Source organism: Misgurnus anguillicaudatus, chromosome 5 (assembly GCF_027580225.2).
Source record: "Misgurnus anguillicaudatus chromosome 5, ASM2758022v2, whole genome shotgun sequence".
NCBI lineage: Eukaryota > Metazoa > Chordata > Actinopteri > Cypriniformes > Cobitidae > Misgurnus > Misgurnus anguillicaudatus.
The window spans coordinates 38935669-38962924 of record NC_073341.2 but is presented as its reverse complement, the minus strand read 5'-3'; the positions used below and the strand labels follow the sequence as shown (position 1 = coordinate 38962924).

Here is a 27256-nt window from a genome sequence, read left to right as displayed (position 1 = left end):
ATATATCAATATATATTTTGGCCATTTTTTGTATATTTAGAATTTTTGCCATATAGGACAGTACAAAATAAATTACTCTGATATCACTGTGGTTCATAGAGATTCTTTATTCTTCGGTACAGTGTTTAAGATCCCAAGTCTTTATTGAATTGAATCAAGTATTCATACAGAGCTCTGTATATTCACAAACAACAAGCATTCCTCACACATATTCGCAGACAAATATAAAAAGGTGAGGGTTTTATGATTTTTTTTACTTTTTCTGTTTTGCAGATGGCATGTCAAGGCACTATTTTAACATATAAATATGTGAACCTTCTACATGATTAGATGACCACAAAATGAAAACATCTGACAGACATTTTACCCGATCATGTTCAGAGATCAAAGCCTCTTTAAATATATACTGTATAATATATAAAAACAAAAGTTTGAGGTTAGCTAGCTAAGTGTGTGCTCAGAATACTCCATCTTCTGGGAGCGTACGCTCGGAAAAGTGGAAGTGTGCACCTGTAGACGGGTAACCGACCTAAGGGACGCAGACCGCACGAATGCAGTGAAAATGTATTTGGGAGGGAGACCCGAGACGGGTTATGAATTGAGCCAGGGGTGCTGTAGACACTCGGCCGCGGTGGCGCGGTTCTCTGGTATGAACTCGAGCATGGTGAGCAGGAAGTCGCTGAACTGGGCTGCCTGATCCAGCGGCCACTCGTATTTTTCCAGTAAGACCTCGAACAATCCCCACGGCTTCAGGTTGGAGATGTGTCGCAGCTCACCTGCACAAAACACACAAATGCTCAGTTAAAATGTGCTCGTGCCAAGCAAAGGACAGCACAAGAAGCAACGTCAATGTGGCCTATTTTCCAGCAAAGTTGAAATGAATACAGCTGTATCTGAAGGGAAGGTTGAGAGAATGATAAACATAGATCTGCAACAAAAACAAGGACTTCAGAAATGTGAAAACGGTCAAAAACAACATTACTGACATCCGCTTATCTTAGGGTTTCGTCAGTTTTAATATAATGATCCATTTCAGTTCACTTTTTCAGTATGTAATACCTAAAGTACATTATGATGTTTAATGTACAAATTTTGTGCACATTTTCTAAAAATGATGACATGTTCTATGTACCCTAACCCTGCTTAGTTATATTAGGACATTAAAGTAGTTTTTACAAACATACCTTATACAAAAACAAAACTGGCATGCATATTGAGACAAAACAATGGTACCGATATATGTTAAGATACGTCAGTACAAGATGTTTTTAAATTAAGACAGATCAAACATGCATTTTAGTCTGGGACTAGACCTAAACCCAGTCCGGGAAACTGCCTCTAAATGTTGTTTTATAATCCAATTTGTGATTGTAATCTGTAAAAATGACAGATTTTCCATCACTGCTAAAAATAATCCATTTAAGTGAAAAATGTACAGATAATGTGACTAGTTCAGAGGTTCCCAAACTAAAGATGTCTTGCAATGGACTTTAATTTGGCCCATCATGTCATGTGAGATAAACATAACTGATGCAGATGTTTATATTTCTAAATAAACATTTCCTAAAATGTAATGTTTTTAGTTTTATTTGTGCATTACAAAAACGAAAATTGAAATTAAATGCAAGGAATTAAAGTGAATATGTGCATGCATACTTGTAGGTGTATAGTATGCATCATGAAACTCAATGAAATCTGGTACTATAGGGCTAATAATGGAGAGGTTTAGGCAGTGGCACACAGACTAAAATTTAATAGAAAATTTAAAAATGATTGGCAAAATAATTTCTTTATTTACAACAGTTACCTTTGAAAATAAAACAGAATTTTTTAAATATTAGAAAATGATAAATGAGGAGAATCAGGGCAACTTTAATTTTAATATAACACAGCAAACTTTTACTTTCGGCCCACGGCTCTCAGTCAGGTTTGATTTTTGGCCTATGGTATAGGAAAAAGTTTGTGCACCCCTGGACTAGTTGAACAGTACCCAGTACCCGTCGACTTTAATAGTAGGAAAAACAAATACTATGGAAGTCAATGGGTATGAATGTGGAATTAAATGTGACACCATTTCATGCACATTTCTCAGTAACTCAACACAGACACAACTTTACTAATGACCTGATCTTCTTGAAGGCAGTTCTGATCTAATAATAACCTGACATATCATGGCATTAGAAAACTGTGTCAGAATAACCACTGAGCTCATGAAAGTGATTTCCCTGTGACCATCTCGAAAGGCTGCTTCTTAAATCTACATAAGTTCAACATAACTAATAACATAAGATTTTCCTCTTCAAAGAATCCAGGAAATTAAATCAAAGGTTCAGCAATGGTGCTATCTATAAGTTTACCTCTAAACATATATGTCCTTTAATTCATGCAATTTTAAAGACCCTGAGTTACGCGTTAGGCCCGAAGTTAACTTCCTGTCTGTGTTTTGTTTATTGGTCTGGCTAGAGGCTAATCGTACCTCTCTTCAAAAATAAAAATGTTTCGGTTTTATAAAGACGAGGGGAGACTGCAAGCATTGGGTCAAAGCTGTAGGAAGATTCCCTGCAGCCAGACAAGAATTCAAGGATTTGCAGTTAACATTGTATATATTCATCTGACACAGTAACGTTCGCTCAGTGTAATGGTTGATACGGTTTAGCTAAAGGTCATTTACTGGTTATTTATTTAGCTTGTTAATAAAAATCATCTACTGTAGTAGGACTCTGTTGTTATTGATTCTATGTGTAAGTCTACCAGAAGTTCAGTTTGGGCCACAAAAGTTGTTTGTTTATGTTGTTGCTGCTGCTGAAACCGTCTATATGTCAGTAACCCCAGTGCAATTATTAAAGCATAAAAGTCTGTGATTTGATATAATAAATGTGTAATGTCAAACAGGTTGTTTCAGTGAATCTCACCTCTGCGGTTGAAGTATTCTCTTGAGTATCTACCCGAAAGCGCACAATGTGGAGGAATGGACCCCAACAGCTCAATGATGTGAGCTATGTGATCTGGAGAAAAACAATTATAAACAATAAGAAACTACAGATTTTTTTTTTTTTAAATATTATTGCAGTGCTTTCCACACATCTGTAATATATTTGGGTTGTAGCCGGTGGAAAAGGCCGTCATTATCTGACGACAGAAAACGGTCTACTAGGTGTACTAGATTTTTAAATATATTTATTTAGATTTCTCAAATCCAACCACTTCAACCCCCTCTTCACCTTCTCTTTGGCATTAACAAAGCGCTTCATCTTTCTTTGTTTTTTCTTGTCCTCCAATTTCTTAAAGGGGATAGAAAATCCTTTATTCACCATTATGTTGTTTTAAACCTGTTTGAGTTTCTCAACAAAAGAAAATATTTTAATAAATGATGGTGACCACACAGTTAATGGTGCCCATTGACCTGCACAGTACTTGTTTTTTCTACTATGGAAGTCAATAGGTACCATCAACTGTGTGCTTATTGTCATTTATCAAAATATTTTCTATAAATAAACTCATACAGGTTTACAACAACATAAAGGTGAGTAAATGATGATAAAATTTTCATTTTTGTGTGAACTTTAATAATACAAGTTACCCCGCAGTAACAGCACACAAAAACACAAAAAATAAGATGACGTGGAAGTATTGAATAATCACTTGTTAATCAATCGTAGATAAAGTTAATATCACAGAGGGGCAAACGATTTCAAAATTTCACACCAAATATAAAGTCAATGTGTGGGAAGCACTATAGTGTCACAGCTGTTCATACAGTGGCAAGAAAAAGTATGTGAACCCCTAGTAATGAACTGGTTTTCTACAGTGATTTGCCATAAAATGTGATTCTGATCCTCATCTAGGTCACAACAATAAACAAACACGATGTCCATAAGCTCACAAGACATAAATAATTCCAGTTTCTTGTGTCTTTTCTGGAAAGACCCATTAAACATTCACAGTGCTGGAGGAAAATGTAAGTGAGCCCATGGACTAATTACTTTATTGAAAGCTTTTTTGTCAGAAGCTGGCAAACTGGAGTCCAATTAATAAAATGAGTTCAAATGTGTGGTTTAGTGCAACTTTGATTGATATTAAGACACTCACACATTTTAAGATTGCTGTCAGCTCTTCTGAACCATGCTCTTATAAAGATATCTGATCAAGAGATGTTGCACTCCATAAGGCTGAAAAGGGATACAAAACAATCTCAAAATGTTTAGAACTCCATCAATCTACACTTAGACAAATTGTCTATAAATGGAGACCCTTCCTAGAAGTGGGCACACAGTCAAAATGACTCCTAAGACACCATGCAGAATACTCAATGATGTAAAGAAGAACCCACGAGTAACAGCTAAAGGCTTGAAGACATCATTGGAACGGGCACACAGCTCTGTTCCTGAGTCTACCATACGCAAGTCTTTGGACAGGCACGGTGTCTATGACAGTACACCACGGAGGAAGCCGCTGCTCTCTCGAAAAACATTGCTGTGAGCCTGAAGTTTGCAAAAGAGCACCTTGGCAAACCCCAGTGCTACTGGAAAAATGTTTCATGGATTGATGAAACAAAAGTTGAATTTTTGGGAAAAAAATTTATGGCGCAAAATGGGCACAGCTTACCAACATCAAAACATCATCCCAACAGTGAAGTATGGTGGAGGGAACATCATGATTTGGGCTTGCTTTGCTGCCTCATGGCCTGGACCACTTGCCATCATCGAGGGAAAAATGAATTATTAAGTGAAAAAAAAAATCCTACAGGATAATGTCAGGGTGACAAAATGCTCCATTTGGAGTGGCCAAGTCAAAGCCCAGACCTTAACCTGTGGAATGACCTCAAGAGAGCGGTTCACACCAGACATCCTACAAATGTGTCTGAGTTAAAGCGGTTTTGTAAAGGGGAATGAGCAAAAATTGCTTCTGAACGAAGCGCAGGTCTGATTCAGAACTACTGAAAGCGCCTGCTTGAAGCATTTGCTGCCAAATGAGGCTCAATAAGCTGTTAAATCCAAGGGTTCACTCCAGCACTATGAATGTTTAATGGGGGTTCTCAAAAAAGAAACTAGAATTATTTGTGTGTTGTCATCTTATGCACATCGTGTTTGTTTATTGTTGTGACCTAGATGAGGATCAGATCACATTTTATGGCAAATCACAGTAGAAAACCAGTTTATTCCTAGGGGTTCACATACATTTTCATGCCACTGTATATCACAATAACAGCGCTATTGTTGATTTAAAATGGCACAAGGGATGCACAATATATTTGTACCCATACTGGTTTTGAAAAAAAATCAAGGCTTATTTTTTATCATTCGAACAGCATTACCTTATTTTGAGAAACTATGAAAAACCTGGAGACTCAAAAAAGGCTGAACAATACTGATTTATGGGTCAGTGACAAAAACAAGATGAGAAATTAAATTAGTTTTTTTTAAAACTTGTTTTAAAAGCATGCATCGGGTTTATTTCAATGCACAATGTATTTATGTTAACGCAATAAAAAATTAAATTTGCACCATTTTTATAAAAGTTAAGACTGAGTGGACCTGAAAATGTCAAATGGTGTAAACGCCAATTGCGCTATAGAATGAGAAATATTAAATATGTTATCCACCTTGATGGCATACAAGCGTAATCATGAAAAAAATAATTTTAAAATATAATTTATTATATATTATATAGTTTTTCTTAATGTAAATTTTAATGCGTTTTAGTAATATTTGTCCTGACATATGATTTACAAAGTAATTCCGTTACTGTAATTTCACTACTTTTAGCGGTAATAAACATGTAGCGAAGTATTACGCAGTTACAATTAGTGAAATTTAAATGAGTTGGATACTCGCGTTCCTCTATTTTGTGATAAATCTGCAAGTGTTAATTTATCATGTAAGAGCTGTAAGGTGGTGCCAAACCCTGACAAAAGGTATTTCCTGAAGCCAGCAGCAAATGGCTGAATCCACAGGGAATCGCTTCCTAATTCCTGTTGAATTATCATCTGAAACCTTTCTCAAAGAATTCACATCTACCCCCCAAGACAGTTACCCCATGGTGTGGGACACCCTACCACACTTTCTCGTCCCCCTCTTCTCATGTTCTCAAGCAAACTGTATATGGAATGCTACATTCTGTATACACAAAGTATCTGAAACTGGTCTTGTTTGGTGTTATATGAAGTGTTTTAATTCAAGTGGTACATTTGGGTTTATTAATATGACAACAGGATTCAATGTTAATCTGTGACAATAAATAAGTAAAATTAACCTAATGTTGGGAGACAACTCCTAACTTAGACATGTTGACCAATCACCCACTGTATGTATATTAGGCTACACCCCTGATTTTACAACAACCAATCAGTACCAAACTCCTATATGCTTTGTTCTCTGGTTATTTAAGGAGATGTGTAGAAGACCCAGGCGGGATTTTCGATATCTAGAAATGCACCCCCATGATGCTGTATCTTTGATACAGCATCATGTTTCTTTTTATTTTATTTTGAGGAATCTGTAACCAGATCTTCATCTCCTTACCAGGTATGCAACGGTTTTTCGTTTGTTTCGTATTTGAATTGGAATGTAAATTGGCTTCTGAATTATGTTTTACCTACCTGGTTAATAAATTGTGTTTGGATTATTCTGTGTTGCTACGAAAGTTATTGACATGATTAGTAAATTACGATGTATCCTTGTTACCGCAATGTCTGAAAAATCAGGCTAGTATTACGGACCAAAATCCCAGACTAGATGGCATAGTAGTACATCAGCGGAGGATTTTGGAGATCCGACTAGCACTTGGCGCTAGTTTAAGTTAAATTAGATGCGTGGAGGCTAATTTCCTGTTTAGAGTAACAAGTAAATGTTGTCTGACCACTCTAAATCAGATGAGCCTCAGCCTCTGGTTATTTCAATATTAATCTATCTAAGTTGCATATTAAATTATGACACGATTATACAAAGCTATCATTGGAGAAGACGGTCAGTTTGTTTTATGATAGTGGTCGTGAGCCTCTGGTTAGAAATAAATATTGTAATAATTAAGTTGCACCTCTATGGGGACTAAATAAAGTATTTTCAGAGATGAGCACGCGTAAAAGGCGGCCTTCTGAACATACAGTATGGTCAAACCTCTAGCAGCGACCAAGCCTGATTCGGTTGTAATCGTGGGCCCGCATGATTATTAAATATTAATAAACGGCCGGTGCGTGAGTCCAAAGCGACATGAGTAGCCGAATGAACGGATGCAATAACAAGTAGGGCTAAACAAGAATAACCAAACATCCACCCAAATTCTGTAACTGTTAAAAGTAATCATCAATCCGATTAATATTAACATTATCTTGGAGTCAGATAATAATACAAAATTGCATAAATGCCAAAACGTCACTTGCAAGTGCCGGAAAAGACTGAACGCACTATTACCCTTCGTTTGGATTCCATCGTTGGGCCAAACGGATGGATGGGGCCATATTTGGACCCCTTATAATCACAAAATAGATTAACGCGAGTAACCAACTCATTTAATTTTTTTATGAATATATTTATATTTTAATTTAAAAAAATACTTGTTACACCACATTGACATTTGTGCAATTATCCCCAAATATTCTTTCAAAATGAAATAAAACCAGAAATTTTTGACTTGGTCCTCAAAAAAAGAGAATGTATGCCAGAAATCTGCAAATTTATTTTGAAATTTGAACGCTTTTACATTTAATTTATCCATACGGAAACAAAATAATTAACGTCACATCATTGACCCTTATAATATAATATTTACTCTTAAAAATAAAGGCTCTTTACGATGCCATAGATGAAGCGTCTTTTGCTGAATGGTTCCATAAAGAACCTTTAACATCTGAAGAATCTTTCTGCTTTTTGTAGAAAAAAAAGGTTCTTTAGATTATTAACCCTGTAAAGCCATTTGTATCGTATTTGATATATGAGTTTCTGAGACCTCTACGTCATCACCATGATCAATATTTCCCTTAAAAAAATGTTGATTTTAGCCTGATGATGGGTTTTTATACGTGCTAATCCCTTGCTAAACGGTTGAATAGGTATATGGTAGATGAGGATTTTAACTCCTAATGAAGTGCTTCCTGAGGACAGCTTAAATTTTTTTTGCATATGCCATGAAAATATTAGTTTTCATTTCTAAAATAAACATTTTAGAAACATTTCATAAAGACCTGACGTATCAAATATGATACAAAAAATAAGAATATACAAAAAATGTTATTGAGTCTTTTTTGGGGGTATTTTGTCAAAAGGTCCAATAAACACTAAAAAAATATTATTTAATGTGTCAGGCTTTACAGGGTTAAACATTATGAAAGATATCAATCTTCTGTAAAGAACCTTTTGTAGCAGCTTTATTTTTAAGAGTGTTGGCGACCCAATCTGTCTTGATCATCAAATCATTTCATTGTTTCACAAACGAATAATTCTGACCTTCATCTCTAGTGTAGTCTTCTCCTGAATGAGGCTCAAAAAGATAATCCCCAGTGACCAATTCAAATGCCTGTTGAGACATCCCAATATATAAAACTTACACAGCATAACAATACAGTAGAGTAAACTAGGGCTGCAACAACTAATCGATAATAATTAGTTATAAAGATAGTCAACAAATTTCATTATTGATTAGTTGGTCTGTTAATGCACCACCGTCGTTTTGGACAGCAGACACATTTTATGCGCTTATAATAAAAGTCGGGGAATTTTCTCACAGCGTGACCAGCTTGGTTAAAAGCAAAACGAGCTGCGGCATGTAGCACAGGGCAGCGGGAGTCACGTGAAAAACGCAAACGAGGGTTAATAAAGGTTTCATGATAAAGTGACTTTGTATGGTAATGAACCATAAACTAATCATCTCTTTTAAAGTAAGGGGAAAATGCAGGATTTTTTGTGTAACAACTCAAGTATATTACTGTCATATCATCTGGCTTTTTTATTTTATTAATAACGAATAATGTTAATTCTCATCAAGGTCTAAAGTTGAAGATTGTAAGGAGTTTATTAATCTGTGGCAAAATTTCCTCACCAGAAAATCCCTTAAAGCTTGCCCTGTCATTGACGAGTTATCTTGTCAATTAAGAGAAAACATTTGCAAAAACTTTTTTAATGTTAATCTGTAATACCGCAATTATCCACTTACCTAATTTAGGGAAAAACTGAAGCCAAAACGTTTTTTACAAATTTTAAACTATGTATGTTTTGATAATCATTCTGAATCTGATCTCTAACAAAATTCCATTACAAAAATGCAATTATTTCAGCTTTTTTTTTTTAAAGAAAAATACCCATATTTAAGCAGTAAAAAATATAGATAGGATGAAACGTTTTTGTTTTCCTGTTTTGTTTGTTTGTTTGTTGTTATTTAAAGGAAGAGGGTCTGTTCTTTCATTTGATATATTTGTATGTTTATATCATTTTTAGAAGAAATTTTACCTGGAAAACATTTTGTGAAACTTCTGTGAAAATCACAAAAAATGTTGCCGGGCAATGACATAAGATTACAACTTTATGTTTTTGTTTATTTATATTTTGATATTTAAAGTTATTTTATTATTTAAAAGCTGCACAAACTTAAGGCTTAAAATATCAAAATCAAATCAAGATTTTATTAGTAAAACTGAATCTGTGGCTTTTGCATTTTTAAAAGTCCACCTCTACAAGTGAATATCCTAATTTTGGGTTTAATTTAGCTATAATAAGTGAAAAAATCTAGTTGAGTAGATATTTAGGTTTTTATGCAATTAGTTGATTAATCGAAGGGGAAAATAATCATCCGATTAATCGGTTATGAAAATAATCGTTAGTTGCAGCCTTAGAGTAAACAGAATCAAACAGAACAGTACTGATATAAAAACAAAGCAGCAGTAGTCGCAAGAGTTTCTCAGTGATTTGATAAAAAAGTAATTGTTTGATGAATAAGTTCATACCATACACGCAGTGCTCCATATGTCAGCCGGAGGGCCGTATTCTGCTCCGATCAGCACCTCCAGAGCTCGGTACTGACGGGTCTGGATGTCCTCTGTAAAGTGCTTGTGCTGAGAAAAAGAATATTTGTGGCATCAACAAGCATTTTTTATCAATAATTTAAATGTGTGTAAATATTTCAGCGCTGAAATGATCCATCATTCACTTTTTAGAGAGATGTTGCTTACCACCCAGCATGCATTGCCAAGATCTGCAATCTTAATGCGTATCTTGTCCGCATTCTGAGGCTCTAAAGGATTCACCAGGAAATCAGCAGCAGAGAATGCTGAGGAAAAAAAGTGGAAATAATGATGATGATGCCCGAGGCTCAGCTGAGATGCCATTTTATCTTAGTGTTTATGGATAGGAAGGTTAATCTGCAAGACCATTAACACTTCTGAAGCAGGGTGTGATGTGAGAAGATTACAGAAGTACGTTCAACCAAAGTTATGCATTTATTTTTACTGTATGCAATTAAACCCATGACCAATCAAAACAGATATGATACTAGAGCAAAACACAACTGACGTTGGGCAGGGCTACAGTAAGAGACACCAAACCAAGCAGCAAAATGTCCTTTAGGGTTTTAACAAAACTGCAAAACACGTTAGATTATCAAAAGCGAGAAAATGGTCATTAATAAAGTAAGACATCAAATCGCAGTACGTACAGTTAGGTGAGAGCAGCGAGCGCTCCGTTGAGTATCCCGACAGGGTGGACAGAGCCGATTCAGAGGTAGCAGACAGGATGGATCCAGACATGCCTGACAGACCCGAACCAGGACTGGAGAAACGCAGCGGTCCGTAGCCATTACAGTTCTCCTCCAGCCATGATGAACCCGACTCTGGACTGCTTTTAGTCGGACCATTACCGTTCACTGTAACACAGGGTGAAAATTATTTCAATGGATGTTGTTAAATGTTTTAACATCTCAGATAACATAAGAAAAACCCATCACAAATAGGATTTTAGTCTTAGTATCAGTTGGCACTAGGAAGTCGGATTCATTTTAACAAGAAAATTATTAGGAACACCTGTTCAATTTCTCATTAAGCAAGCAGTTGCTTCAATGCATTTAGGGGTGTGGTCCTGGTCAAGACAATCTCCTGAACTCCAAACTGAATGTCAGAATGGGAAAGAAAGGTGATTTAAGCAATTTTGAGCGTGGCATGGTTGTTGGTGCCAGATGGGCCGGTCTGAGTATTTCACAATCTGCTCAGTTACTGGGGTTTTTACGCACAACCATTTCTAGGTTTACAAAGAATGGTGTGAAAAAATCCAGTATGTGGCAATCCTGTGGGCTAAAATGCCTTGTTGATGCTAGAGGTCAGAGGAGAATGAGCCGACTGATTCAAGCTGATAGAAGAGCAACTTTGACTGAAATAACCACTCGTTACAACCGAAGTATGCAGCAAAGCATTTTTGAAGCCACAACACGCACAACCTTGAGGCGGATAGGCTACAACAGCAGAAGACCCCACCAGGTACCACTCATCTCCACTACAAACAGGAAAAAGAGGCTACAATTTGCACGAGCTCACCAAAATTTGACAATTGAAGACTTGAAAAATGTTGCCTGGTCTGATGAGTCTCGATTTCTGTTGAGACATTCAGATGGTGGAGTCAAAATTTGGCGTAAACAGAATGAGAACATGGATATATCATGCCTTGTTACCACTGTGTAGGCTGCTGGTGGTGGTGTAATGGTGTGGCGGGTGTTTTCTTGGCACACTTTAGGCCCCTTAGTGCCAATTGGGCATCGTTTAAATGTCACGACCTACCTGAGCATTGTTTCTGACCATGTCCATCCCTTTATGACCACCATGTACTCATCCTCTGATGGCTACTTCCAGCAGGATATTGCATCATGTCACAAAGCTCGAATCATTGGTCAATTGAATAAATTGGTTTCTTGAACATCACAATGAGTTCACTGTACTAAAATGGCCCCCACAGTCACCAGATCTCAACCCAATAGAGCATCTTTGGGATGTGGTGGAACGGGAGCTTCGTGCCCTGGATGTGCGTCCCACAAATCTCCATCAACTGCAAGATGCTATCCTATCAATATGGGCCAACTTGTATAAAGAATGCTTTCAGCACCTTGTTGAATCAATGCCACATAGAATTAAGGCAGTTCTGAAGATGAAAGGGGGTCAAACACAGTATTAGTATGGTGTTCCTAATAATCCTTTAGGTGAGTGTATATATATTTTTTTCTTACAAAATCACATTGATTGCCTTTTTGGGCTTCAAATCAGAAGCACCATTTACTACCATTATAAAGCTTGGAACAGCCAGGACTTTTTCTAATATAACTCTGATTGTGTTCCTCTGAAAAAAAAAATCATATACATGACGGTGAGTAAAGTATGGGGTAATTTTCATTTTTAGGTTAACTATCACTTTAAGGCCTTGCGGTACGTGCTTATTACACAGTAAATATCCAATGCTATTTGAATAGTTTGAGTGTATAGAAACATGGCATCAACCTCTGGTGTGGATCTGTTCACTCTGTGCGTTTTCTTCATCATATTCTCCATCCTCACTGAGTCTCCAGAGGGCACGCGTGTTTACTGGAGCATCTGAAGGCGGAGCTCCGTCCAGCTCTTCCATCTTCTGAAGATCCTGCAGCCTCTCATCCAGCAAACGCTGCTGTCGCTTAGCCTTTCTCTTCAACTTCTTCTTTTTATTCTTTGATATTTTACCCATCTAGACACACACACATACACAGGTGAAAACAGAGTCAGATGAATGCTGAGATAAAACCAAACTGCAGATCCATAAATACTTGCAGGACATCAACTCGTGCAATTATGATTGTGCTCATGTATCAATGAAAAACTCATCTAGAGAATACGATTTGAGATGTCATTATTGTTGTTCAGTTTGTGCTATAGACATAAAAGATACCTCAAATCGTGTGGCGAGGAGAGTTGTACTCTTTCAAAACAATCACATTAAACTCTTCAGGACCTGAACATCTTGTAACCACATATGACACTGTTGGCAAGTGCATGGATCACACCAATAACATTGTATGAATGTAGTTTTGCTATTTTTAGAAACAGTTGCTTGGTGGTCCTGCACATGTTTGGTAACTAAAAGGTTGATGGTTCAAAGCCCTGCAAAGTATAAACCCTAAACTAGAACCATTGCGTCTCTGTTGACAAGATCTATCAGGTCCACAGACATCCGGCAATGACGAGGGTCTTTCCAAAACGATTTCCCTCATGTCTGCATGAACTCTAGGCTTACAATGACGCAGCATAAACAGAAATCTGCCGAGGGGGTTATCTGACACCGCTGCGCCATTTCCTGCACTATTCCTGGGACTATTTTTAGGATGGCAGCTCTGCCGTCGGGTCGAGTCGTGACCCGTCCGCCTTACTAAAGCTCACAGGATTGACCTCATGAACTTTTGACTGGCACTGTCTGTAAAACTAATGCTGATATAGATAGATATATTTATTAGATGTACCGTCTGTATTAAAGGGTGTTCTGCTTACTGTACATCAAATATGAGCAGACTCATCAAACAAGGGGCCGTTTACACAACAAAGTTTTTAACCGAAAACTCTAGAGTTTTTTTATGCATTTTGGCTGTTCGTTTATACAACAACAGTGCTTTGGGGTCCTGAAAACGCAAACTTTTGAAAACGTGTATTTGGTATGCGCAAATATAAATAAAACAACAATGGCGGCCTACTGAACTTTATTTATGCGGCTCAAGCTTTCTTGACGCTTCTCTGCCAAAGTAGTCCAGGGTCAACTACCATTAACAAAACTGCTCGATGCTTTTGCAGTCTTTGTATTTATCGTTCTGTAGAAGAACTTTCTTTACAAGGTAACATCGCCATCTACTGGCCTGACATGCGAAATGATGACATCAAAACCATGCATCATTTTGACAATATTGTTGTGTGCATGTGAATTTGTTTTTAAATGCAAACTAAAAACCTTCAGTCTAAATACACTACTGGTCTCTTACGCTTAAAAACCTTCAGTGGTTTAAGCAATATTGTGTTTTTATACGTCTTTCCTCCTTATACTGCTGTACTCTTGCAAATTTAAAACAGAAACAATTGTCTCTAAATACAAAAAACACTAATCGCTGAAATCTTTTAGGGGCTGTTTACACCTGATATTGAAGATGCGTTTTGGGCGACTGGATCACAAGTGGATGAAGCTAAATACAGGTGTAAACGGGGTGTGAAAAGTTTTGAGCTTGTCCAATTTAAAGGAAGTGGAAAACACATTCGACCGGATTGCTTTTGTGGTGTAAGCACGCATGTGGTTGAATGTGTTCGAGCAGCCACAAAACACCGTCTATTGATCTAATGTGATGTACCGAGCACAATGTTTTTACATCAGTCCTGACTTCTAGTGCAAACACAAATTGTACAGCGCTATCTTTAGGCTTTCATTGATAAAAAAAAACTAAAGAGGCAGCTGTCCGCATTTCGTTTTTGTTTCAAAACTTGCGTTTGAAAGTTGCGCAAACTTATTTCATCAATCCTGAAAATGGACAAAAGAGACAAATTAAAATACCAGGTGTAAACATGAATGTGTCTTTCTCTCTCTTTTCCGTAAGCGTTTTTATTAAAAAAAGTTGCCAGTCAGCGGCAGACAAAACAAACAAACAACAGTTTCAAACAAACAAACAAACAAACAAATGAAAGCATTTTATCTTATCTTAATTTGTTCTCTTTTTATCTGGTAGGTTTCTTAAAAAATACAAAATTCTGAACAAAAAACTGAGATAATTGCATTTTTGTAAAAGGGCTTTTGTTAGCGATCAGAATCAAAACTATGATCAAAACATACACAAAGTTTTATTGTTTTTGAATCAGTGGGTGCTTAAGTGTTTTATACGTTGGGTAAGAACGCCAACTATTGGCTAATAGCGGAAATATGGATTGCCGTAAAAATTCGTCAGGTTTTCGTCAGAGAAGCGCTTTCTCTTAAAACTGAAAAGATAACTGATGCACATGAAAAATTACAACTACGCAAAATATGCCATAATGACAAAAAGATAAGGCACAGTTAAAAGATAAAAAACTTCAGATAATTACACACATTAGCAGTTATGTTACTTGAATACGAATATATGAATGCAGTAAAAAATTGTTAACAGAAAGTTAATTTGATCCTGGTTAGCGATTGACTGACATGTAGCAAAGAAAATGTTTTTCGCAGACCTTATTTCAATTATAATTCCTGCTTTCATCTTGTTTATATTCAGAAGAGCGATAAATGTGACAGATTTGTGAAATCACACTCAACCATGCGGAGGTGCCTGAAATAAGAAAAGCAGGATACTGGATACAGTGGGTCTCAGTCCAGACGGTCATGTAAAAACAAATGACTGCAGAGATTTCCTTATCCACTTTTAAAAATGTCACATTCAACTATTCTTCTAAAGAATCACAGGAAAGGCAGATGATCAGATGCAAGGAGGAGCCTGTTTTATGATCCAGCATGCAAAAAATCCTTTAAATTGTCTAACAATGTTAGTAAAGAATTAACGGTGTAAAATCATCACATCTGTGGGACGGCACAGAGCCTCAAACCAAATCCACTGATTGGGTGATATAAGGTTGTATTTGTTAACATTTATAGTAAATACATTTGTTAACATTAAAGGGGGGGTTTAATGGTATTTCAAGCATTCTGACTTATTAACACAGTTATATAGTTGTTTCCTCATGCTAAACGTAGGCAAATTGTCAAAAAACAGTTGGACATGTTACAGAGTATTTCTGTGCCGAATGCACTTTGCCAGCGTTCGTACAAGTTTCGGAACGTTTTTTTCGATTACAGGTCCAACTGATGTTTCAGGGGTTTTCGATACGTATCACTTCTTTATATGGGCACTTCCCCCGGAAAACCCTTTTGTCTTATGTTGGAAATAAGCGCGTGCATATTATATAAATGACACGAACATGTAATGAATCATAAGTTATAAGTGTTGTAGAGGGTTGCATGACTCGTACTCGCTCCACCCGCGGTAGTAACTCCTCCTTCTTCATTTTTTCGTACGTTAATTCGGTAAAGCTAATCTTTCTTTTATCAATTTGATTAAACGAAAGACTCTTCGGAGATATAAAGGGCGTCATACTACTCTATAGGTCCTCCAGATTAACATCAGAAATGCAGAAACAGCGTGTGTTACGTGAGCTTTAACTATAACAATGAACAATACAGCATTTATTAATCTGAGTTCATGTTCATTTCAGCATTTACTACTACATTTAGAAAATCAAAACTTCTCATTGTTAACATTACCATGGATAACTGTATTGTCATTAACAAATATTAACAAAGATTAATAAATGCTGAAAAACTATAATAATTATCACGATAATTCGTATGAATTTTACGAGTTGGCTAATTCGTATGAATTTCACATAGACTCTTAAAAATTATCAACATAGTGTTCGTGACGTCACCCGTACGATTGTGAAGAGCATTTTTGTAGCCAAAATTAGCTATATAGACAAAAAACACTCTTAGTACCAGGCTGTTAACATATTTATTTTGGCGTAAAGCATTTTAACATGGGGGGTCTATGGGATTAACTCTCTTTTGGAGCCAGCCTCTAGTGGTCAGTCGATTAATTGCAGTCTAAGTCACGTTTGTGTTATTTTACAACAACCGGAAGGTTGCCCCTTGGTCGTACGAAAACATACGATTATCATTAACAGAAAATACAACAAAACCACAATCAAAGTCACAGGGGCAAAATCAAATCGTACAAAAAAGTATATATGTGAACGAATTAATACGTATTAGCCACTTCATAAATTACGCACAAATTGCCATGAGATAGTGTTGGGTGTATGATATACACAATACTCAAATGTTTGAACTTAAATTGCTTTCTTTTTAATCTAAAGGCTTAAAGCTTAAATACTTGTTATAACAAATAACTAAACTAGTTTGATTAAATAGATTTTGAAAAAGCCAATTTAGTCCTATTCAAACAGTATACAGTGATTGTGACTCTGTCAATCAAAAATAATATCAAATCAAATATCCCCCCAAAAATAAAAGTGTATTTTACGTGTGTAACTTTTAATTGAGAACTGATATATTTTGTCTCCCACATCAGTGGATCTGTAGATCTCTCAGTGCTTCGTGCCCATATATTCACAGAGACAGGGGTGTGTTAAGGGTCAGCAGCAGGCACATGTGTCATTTCACCAGAACAAACTACATCCTATCTGTATTTCAGCAGGCACAACTCTCAACGTACCTGTTTATCCCTGGGGGCCGTGCTAACTGCCATCAGAACAGAGGAGAAAAGAGGGAAAGGACAGAAAACCATAATGATAATAATTATAATAATTAACATAAAAGAAACAGAGAAAGAAAAGATAGGACACAGTTAGAAACCAAACAGACAACAGCAAAGAAATAAGAAATGATGGCTTCATATTCAGCACAAAAGCGAAGGAGAAATAGCCACCGGCATGCAGATCAATTTAATGATTTGAGAGTAAAACTCATTTGATAGATGAACAATTTTCATTTAAAGTACTTTTTAACAAGCATACATCCATGATGGTTGTGAAAGCATGTTACTACACATTTAATAATGACCCAGAGGCTCGATTTATTTTAGAAAACTGAAGATTTGCACAAGAAGTATTTAAAAAAAATTAAAATGTGAATAAATATCTGATTATTACCACAGAAAGCACATTATTTTGTTGTAGCTAACACCAGGGATACTCAAATGCGGCCCTGGACCACAAAACCAAAACCAGTCTTAAGTAGCACGGGTATATTTCTAGCAATAGCCAAAAATACATAGTATAGGTCAAAATAATAGATTTTTCTTTTATGCCAAAAATCACTGGGATATTATGTAAAAATCATGTTCCATGATGATATTTTGTACATTTATTAATGTAAATATATTAAAACTTTTATTTTTGTGAGTGTATGCAGTGCTAAGGACAACTTCAAATGCGATTTTGTCAATATTTAGATTTTTTTGGCACCCTCAGATTCCAGATTTTCGAATATATTTTTAAATCATACATCAATGGAAAACTTATTTATTTAACTTCAGATTATGTATAAAGCTCAATTTAAAAAACTTGACCTGTTTGAGTTGTTGTGTGGTCTAGGGTCACAAATCACAAAAGAAAAAATGACTTTAGCTGGTGTCTTATTTACATAAAAATGGATTAGGACTCAGCTATATAATAATTATTATATACATATAAATACACACATGCATGTATATATTTAGGAAATATTTGCATGTGTATATTTTTTTATTTACATATAATTTTTATTATATATCAATTTATTTTTTTTTCTTTCTTCAAATTAAACATGCATGTGTGTGTATTTATATATACATAACTATTATACATAGTACACCCACATATATTATGTAAACAAAAACTTTTATTCTGCAAACGATTAGTCGCCACTAATCATTAGGCAGCCCTAATAACTACCCAAAAATAAAAATAATTCACTTTAAATCTATATTGAGAATTATGAGGCAAATTTAGCATATATTTTGTTTTCAAAAGCATTTTAGCCTTTGACGTCATCTAAATGGAAAGCGTGCAATTAAAAGTATAAAAATGCTACAACCAACCTGTAATTTACGCATCTGGTAGACACTTTAATCCAAAGCAATTTATAGTGCATTTAAGATATACATGTATTATTATCATGCGTGTTCACTGGATCAAACCTATAACCTTTGCATTATTAACACAAAGCTCTACACATCAAGTCACAACCCCACCAATCAGTAATGTAATTCACAATTTCGTAAAACAAAAATACAACAAAGAAAGTGATTGCTGTGTATATAGCTTCAATGATTATAGTGTGTAAACTCTCAGAAACGTCTACTGAACCCCTGACAGCTTTATGGAAAGCCAGACTTTGAGTATCCCTGGGCAAATAATATCATGTATAACATATAGTTTCAGTATATATATTTTATAGTATATAAGTCATATAATTTAGACCATAACTCGTGTCGCATGCTTGGCGAAAAATAAGTGGATCTTAAAAGACATACCGGAGGAACCGGAAGGGGGCGGAGCTCCAGCCTTCTGCCATAATGTTGCTTCGGCCGCCAGGCGTCTCACGTACACCTCGCTTACATCCAATAAGATATTTTCTGGCTTTATATCTGTATGAATGATTTTGCATTTTGTGTGCAAGTAATCTAAACCCTCAAGAACCTGAGGAGAGAAAATGTAAGTGACGAGGTCAGAATCATATCGCAAGAAGCATCGAAAGAAATGTTTTAAATTATAAGCAAGCCCAGATGGCATCTGTTATTTGGGGGGGGGGGGTTAAGCAAATAAAGTTAAACAGAGTACTACAAATTACCCAAAAAATGTAATAAACCAAGGTCTCGCAGCACGAATGAGGCATTTAGCATGGCGCTGTAGACGCGATTCCGCCTCACTTGCAGATCTAGTTTACGCAAATGGCGCGAATTGAGCGTTGCCGCGGCAAATGCGCGAGTTGAAAAATTTGAACCTTGGCGGAAAAACACGCAGCGTTAACCAATCAGGAGCTTGCTGTAGTAGTGACGTGATTACAGAAAGCGAGCGGAATCTAGTTCACACGAATGGCGCGAATTGAGTGTTGCCGCGGCAAACGCACAAGTTGAAAAATTTGAACTTTGTCGGAAAAATGCGCCGCATTAACCAATCAGGAGCTTGCTCTAGTAGTGATGTGATTACAGAAAGTGAGCAGGGTCTAGTTCACGCGAATGGCGCAAATTGAGCGTTGCCCGCGGCAAACGCATGAGTTGATACATTTGAACTTTGGCAGAAAAACACGCCGCATTAACCAATCAGAAGCTTGCTCTAGTAGTAATGTGATTACAGAAAGCGAGCAGGGTCTAGTTCACGCGAATGGCGCGAATTGAGCATTGCCGCGGCAAACACGCGAGTTGATAAATTTGAACTTTAGCGGAAAAATGCGCCGCATTAACCAATCAGGAGCTTGCTCTAATAGTGACGTGATTACAGAAAGCAAGTGAGGTCTAGTTCACGCGAATTGAGCATTGCTGCGGCAAACACGCGAGTTGATAAATTTGAACTTTAGCGGAATAACGCACCGTGTTAACCAATCAGGAGCTTGCTCTAGTAGTGAAGTGATTACAGAAAGCCAGCGGGGTCTAGTTCACGTGAATGGCGCGAATTGAGTATTGCCGTGGCAAGCGCACGAGTTACAAAAAAAATTTGAACTTTAGGGAAAAACGCACCGCGTTAACCAATCAGGAGCTTGCTCTAGTAGTGAAGTGATTACAAAAAGCGAGCGGGGTCTAGTTCACTCGAATGGCGCAAATTGAGCGTTGCCGCGGCAAATGCGCGAGTTGATAAATTTGAACTTTGGCTGAAAAATGCGCCGCATTAACCAATCAGGAGCTTGCTCTAGTAGTAATGTGATTACAGAAAGCGAGCAGGGTCTAGTTCACGCGAATGTCGCGAATTGAGCGTTGCCGGGGCAAATGAGCGAGTTGATAAATTTTAACTTTGGCGGAAAAATGCGCCGCATTAACCAATCAGGAGCTTGCTCTAGTAGTGACGTGATTACAGAAAGCAAGTGGGGTCTAGTTCACGCGAATGGCGCGAATTGAGCGTTGCTGCGGCAAACACGCGAGTTGATAAATTTGAACTTTAGCGGAATAACGCACCGTGTTAACCAATCAGGAGCTTGCTCTAGTAGTGAAGTGATTACAAAAAGTGAGCAGGGTCTAGTTCACTCGAATGGCGCGAATTGAGCGTTGCCCGCGGCAAACGCACGAGTTGATAAATTTGAACTTTGGCTGAAAAATGCGTCGCATTAACCAATCAGGAGCTTGCTCTAATAACCTAACCCACCCAACTAGACGTGGTAGACGCGAATTTGACGCCACAAACGTGGCTGGTGTGAACCCACAGTGTGAGACTCACCTGTCTGAGAATGCTCTTTACACAGACAAGAGGAAGACCCATGTAGTTGGACTTTATAATCCATTTGAGCAGCTGGTGACCGAGCACCTCCAGTACCATACAAACATCTGAGATATCCGAGAGTCAAGGACAGAGGCCAGATACATGCTGTGCTTGTGAATTATTAAAAAGAAAACAGACAAATGCAAACAAAAATTCACTGATATTAGGCCATCACACAAACTAATGCACCACAGCACTGGCACAATAGTCAGATGACACAGACGAGAGGGATACGAACACCGTTGACACCAGAGATTTTAAAATCATCGATCAGCTGAACTATCCTCTCACGTTTAGGATCTGTCGGGTCACTGTCTCGCACCTGTGGAAAAGTAATTCGGTTTAGGGTGCACGTTGTTGCTGTAAATAGATTTTTATTGGAAGGTTCTCACACTTACACATTTCAGTAGTTTAATCTCATCCAGCGCTGTTTCAGTGTAGTGCTGGGCGCTTTTCACCACTTTAAGTGCAACAAATCGTTTCCGTCTACAAACAGGCAGACCGATACAAAACTCAAAGAGAGTTGTACAACTCATCCACATGCATAGTCAGACATTTGTTGATAACGTTTAGTGCGTGTACTTCCAGAACAGCAGATTAATCTCTGGGATTAAGATTTAAACAGATATAAAGTACTCACTGTAGATCCCAACACAGCCATACAGTGGAGAAATGACCCCAGCCCAGTTTTCTGACCACGTGATATCTGCCATTAAATAGGTCTCCAATCTTCACTGGATAATACCCTCCTAAACACAAGATTATATAAACATAAAACGGCACGGGAATGCTTTTAGACTCTGTGGCATGACATATTTTATCGTACATCAACGTTTTTTTAAACCAATAATTTCCGACGGCTTTCATACCTTTACAATAATCTGACGGATTCTCTTGCTCCTCATCATCTGACCCGAGTAATTCTGCTGGGGGCGGGGAAAAGTCTGGAGGGGGAGGGCTCAGTGTTGGCGGTGGAGTTGTCTGATTGGACGGGGCCGGTGGAGTGGGAGGAGTTGTGAAAAGAACAGAAGGTAGACCGAGTGAAGGTGCTATGGGAGTGGAAGGCGTGTCTGGGGATGAGACTACACAGGGTGAGGAAACCGCCGTTATAGGAGCCGAGTGCGGCAGGGGGACCGGAGGCTGGAGGTCTGGTGGGCTTTGAGAGAGGTTCAACGGGGGCGTCGGGGGCGAATCTGGAGGGGTGGTGGATCTGTGAATGGTGAGTATGTGGCACAGTTCATCGGAAGAAGGGATCTGAGGTCTGTAAAGCAATGCATAAGAAAAAAAGTTTGTCACAGATACAAAGAACAACTACTCTGCCAAATACCACATAATTGTTGTCTACCACAAATGTAGTCATGGTTTAAGCAATACTGATGATAAAAAACTCCATAAATTATAAACCAGAAGGTACTAATTTTTATAAATAGTGTCAACATACCGTCTCAATGTCTCTGGCCAACGTACTGATTTATTAATAGTTATCAACAGTAAATCAATGTTTGCTATTAATAAAAACTGCTTATATATGTTATATATAGATAACTACTGGTTATACAGTACTGTGCAGAAGTCTTAGGCCAATTTCAAGTGAGAGCAAGTTTACATCGTGTTACCTTTTAAGATACATTATTACAGTTCCCTTTTGAGGGAATTGCGCTGCGTCACAGCGGTGACACTTTCAGGGGTAAGTGCGTCTGAATGTGTATATCAAATTCAACCAATGATGAGGCTTAACGACAAAGACAGGGTGATGCGGGAGCCAGGAAGTATATCACTATCTGAAATATTGCCAAAGACGCCATTACAGGGACGCAGGAAGTATGACAAGGGAGACGCAGCGTCTCGTTCCCTTCTCAGGGAACAACAGTTACATACGTAACCCGAGACGTTTTCATGTGTCAACCACAACTATGCAAAAAAGCATTTTGGTATGAATCAACATTCACATACAGAAGATATAAGCATTAAAAGCGAACAGTTTAGCATGCTAGAATTTTTATGATATTATCCTACACTACACAGGGAATAATATGGATTTTTTTTTTCAGAAAACTTCTTGCATAAAATAGATTCAAGCATTTTCAATGACCTGTATCTATGTATGTATAATTTCAAAAACTTCCCAGTGCCTTGAATCCCCCCCAGATTCACACATTTCAAGGATTTTAAGGACCCGTGGGAACCCTGTAGATTAGTTGTTTTTGCAATGTTATAGTGATCACATATAATTGTTTCTCGGTCTCTTTAATAGAATACATCCAGAAAATACAGGAAATGTGTATATAGTAGAAAAAACTGTATAAAACTGTAAGCTGAAGTGTCAAGTTTTTAGGATAACTCCTCTTACACTTGAGCAATAGCAGGAAACTGCAGAATCTCTTAAACCTAAATAAAATTAAATCCTAATTTCTAATTTTAAAGAAATTAGTCTTCTTACTTCATTCTGCTCAAAAACGCTCAAGATGTGTTTAGTGCCAAGGTCACACTAAACACCGACGATGCCTAAAGAAGACATTTAGTCCTGAAATTTTTTTTTTTGTACATATTTCCTTTATATTATGTTTTTATCTTAATAAAAAAGATTGAAAAATAAGTATGGATGGACATTAAAACTACTAAAACAACAAATCTGGTGATGGTGGCCTAAGACTTTTGCACGGTACTGTATATGTTAGTACAGTGTCATTTTCTTTACTTTGGTAAGAGAGTTTTACAATAACAGAATTGACACTAATTCAGACAACGGGAAATCATGATGTTCAGCTGTACAATAAACTTTTTACAGAAAATATTATATTGTAATGGCCTGTAACATCTTGCAGTCCATGACCATAGGTAGGTTTACATGTAACCAAATAATCCGTTTGTAATTGTATTGATGGCTCATTCGTATTGAAAAGCCATCATGTAAACAGCTTAATCAATATAAATGAGGTCGATCGGATGCAAATTCTGATCGTATTGAAAGGGGTTGTGTAGTGCGATCTGTGATCCGATCATCAGGAGAAAAGTACGCATTTTCTCAAAAATACCTTGTGCACATGCACAGAAGAATTGTGCTCAAGTCTTATATTTAACTCATATTTGCGTATCATATGATTCTCGTCACATTAACATGCAATAGCAACACGCATTATTAATGTAATGGGGTCACGCACTTTATTCTGCAGTGCGTTCATGTCTTTCATAACAATGCAATAAAATAGTGTTGTGCCTTTCCAAAAGTGTGTTTTCTTTTTTGCGGACTTCAGATTTGGGGTACTTTTAAACTGTGTCAGCGAGTTGATTTTTTTCTGCAGGTTAAAGATGAAAACATTCTGTTTATTAGTTATTGTGGTATTTGGGCTGTGAATAGTCATTGGGGTGCTTTTGGACTAGTTTTGAATGGCCATTTGGCTAGTTTAGATATGCAAATCTAGCAACCCTGGCTGTGCGCTTGCACAGACTTTTGGTTTGGATCATATAGACCCCTTCACGGTTCACGTCACAGGCGGTTCCCACTGCGCATGTCGGGGTCAGAAAAGCCTTTACAGCAGATTGAGTTGCGTATTATTCTGTATCGTCAAAAATGCCTACTTGCGTCGTGGGCTGTGAAAATCGCACCAGGTCTTCCGTTAAGTTTTCGCTATTCATGCAAAATCTCAAAAACAAAAAAAATACAACATCAGCGGCTAAATTATAAAGCCTGGATGGTATGAACAGTTTGACCCCATGCTGCGCGTGCACCCGATAGTCATTCAATGTTTACAAACCTTGAAGGGGTCTATAGAATGTACATGTAAACCAACATTTGAATCAGATTGCAATGTTAAGGGTATATGTAAACTGTATTGTCGTAACCTGCAATCGGATTAAATTCAGCTGGATTGAAAAAAAATGTGCATGTAAACTAAACAAAGCCATTGAGTACCAAATAATTTAAACAAAAAATTTGAAAAAGCTGAAAAAACAATGACACCAAATGTACATGCTTAATGAATAAAACAAGGAAGATTAAATTTTTGGACCTTTACCATGCAATGCAGAATAACCTTTCCCTGTCATAACATGATGGTTGCATGTCTAACATGTATTATTTACATTTTTTAAAGATGTGTTAAAATAGGCTTGACGTGCATGGGCAGAGAGGGAGGGCCGTGAGTCAATATGCTTATCTGGAGAAGTGACTCCCATGGCCACGCTCCTGTGTATTTTTAGCAGCAAACCCAGATCTGGATCTTCACTCACCCCAGCTCCAAACCAGAGATCTCCACTGCTGCCCCTTTGCGGTTCTTCTTGTTCTTCTTCTTGGGTTTTTTGCCGTGGTTGTGCTGGGGAAGGCTGTTATTACTGGTGTTTACTGTCATGAATCAGAGAAATTATATTATAATCACATTTTAGGCATTGCGTTACAGTACATGAACCCCCACCCCCAGTCACTCACTATATATAAGCAACTAACCAATGGAGGGCAATGCAACAACATGCATGAACAAATAGAGTTTATATATCGTCAGCAGGATACATAAGCATTTCAAACGTATGCATTTATCAGTAATCCACTAAATACTTCAACAAACAAAAAAAAAATCAGTGTAAATCAAAACATGAGATTCTCTAAACGTGCTCGCGCTTAGCCCTAACGCTAACACGGGCTCCAGTCAGCAAAACAAGCGTCGTTTTGATCTTCTGACAAGCCGACATCGGTGTATTTATACTCGACACACATACTACATTCACATATATCAACGTGTTTACGTTGTCCGGGTGTATTTGAATAAAAAACACTCTCACCGTTCATCGATATCATCGGGACAGCTGTCACCTCACGCACATTCGCTTGAGCTGGTTTTGCGCATGCGTGTTGTGTGTGCTAAGGAATGCGCGAGGAGATTCAGTCAAATACATGTCTGGCTCAATCGAAATGACAATAAAACATGTATTTTTGTTAACACTGTGTCTGGATTTATATTAAAAGATAATCTCTAATCTGTGAAACAGATCATGTAATTTTGTAAACACTAAATTATCTGAATATATTAACTTATATAAAAAACGAATGATCACTCAAAATATGCATATTTAAAAAAGAATCACATCTACAACTTGTCCCTTATATTATTTTATGCTGAATCCATTAATTTGATGAATTGTGCTTCACGAATCTCCTTTCACAGTTAAGCAAACAGAAAATTTACATAATCATTTTATTGGCACAAAAATGCTATATAGGCCTTAAAGGGATAGTACACCCAAAAATGAAAATTCTGTCATCTTTTACTCGCTCTCATGTTGTTACAAACCTGTATAAATGTCTTTGTTCTGATGAACACAAAGAAAGATATTTTGAGGAATGTTTGAAACCAAGCCGTTTGTAAACCCTATTCACTTCCATAGTAGGAAAAAAGTACTATGGAAGTGAATGGTGCCCCAGATCTTTTTTGTTAATAACATTTTTCAAAATATCGTACTTCATGTTCATCAGAACAAATACATTTATACAGGTTTGCAGTGGCGGCCGGTGACTTATTTTTTCACAACATGTATAGCCCGTCGTGTGTGGTTCGTAATTTCAAAATATGTGTTCGGCGCATCTAGGAACCTACGTGCATCACGTGTCTTGTCAAAATAAGTGCCTGCTGCAGACACGTCTAAAGGGTTTATGGTAAAAGAGACGCTCGCGTGTGCCAGATACTCGCATAATCTCATGCGTAATCAGAGTTTAATGTTAAGGGAGTGTCTTGTGTGTATTTTGTGAACATCTCTTTTATCATAAACGATGTTGACACGTGTGCAGCAGGGACTTATTTTGACAAAACACATGATGCACATGGTTCACATGACACAACAAACACATATTTTGAAAACACGAGCAACACACATGAAACTCCGAACACGTATTTTGAATTTTTTACAAATTTTTTGCCCCCCCTAAAGAGCAGTGAGGAGCCGCCACTGCAGATTTGTAACAACATGAGAGCAAGCAAATGATGACAGGATTTTCATTTTTGGGTGAACTATCCCTTTAAGGCTGATAATCAGGATGACACAAGAATGACAATTCTAAGACTAATCTTGAAAGGATAAATCAGCTTTAGGTTTTTTTTGTGATTTTCAAAGAGAGAAGGCACTGTTTTTATTGGAGATTGTCATCATTTCTATTTCTTTTTTCATTCACCATTTTCTGGTTTATGTAAAATAATTTCTTTTCTGATGCTTTGTATTTAAACTATATCACAAAATTTGTACCATCATTGTCAGGTGTCTTTATGCCATAGATCAGAGGTTCACAAACTTTTGGACTTCAAC

The 27256-nt window shown here is 37.2% G+C and overlaps 1 protein-coding gene across 1 annotated transcript; it reads right to left on the bottom strand.

The window, feature by feature from the left end:
* Positions 1 to 87: 87 nt before the first annotated feature.
* Positions 88 to 25841, bottom strand: srpk3 (SRSF protein kinase 3). Its single transcript, XM_055168119.2, has 16 exons — positions 25742 to 25841; positions 25196 to 25307; positions 21835 to 22226; positions 21606 to 21714; positions 21364 to 21451; positions 21200 to 21287; positions 20924 to 21030; positions 19030 to 19195; positions 17230 to 17255; positions 12464 to 12683; positions 10642 to 10848; positions 10160 to 10257; positions 9935 to 10042; positions 8442 to 8511; positions 2913 to 3005; positions 88 to 776 (listed from the first exon to the last, which is right to left on the bottom strand). Exons 1-16 carry the CDS (start codon positions 25755 to 25757, stop codon positions 592 to 594), a joined length of 2085 nt encoding a protein of 694 aa, XP_055024094.1. The 5' UTR covers positions 25758 to 25841; the 3' UTR covers positions 88 to 591.
* Positions 25842 to 27256: the final 1415 nt, after the last annotated feature.

What these genes read in the sequence shown, in the direction of transcription:
- srpk3 (XM_055168119.2), bottom strand. An exon ending in TCCGTCAGATTATTGTAAAG is followed by an intron (nt 21,715 to 21,834) that starts GTATGAAAGCCG and finishes TCTTGTGTTTAG; the next exon opens with GAGGGTATTATCCAGTGAAG. An exon ending in CGGCCCCCAGGGATAAACAG is followed by an intron (nt 12,684 to 17,229) that starts GTACGTTGAGAG and finishes GTGTGTGTCTAG; the next exon opens with ATGGGTAAAATATCAAAGAA.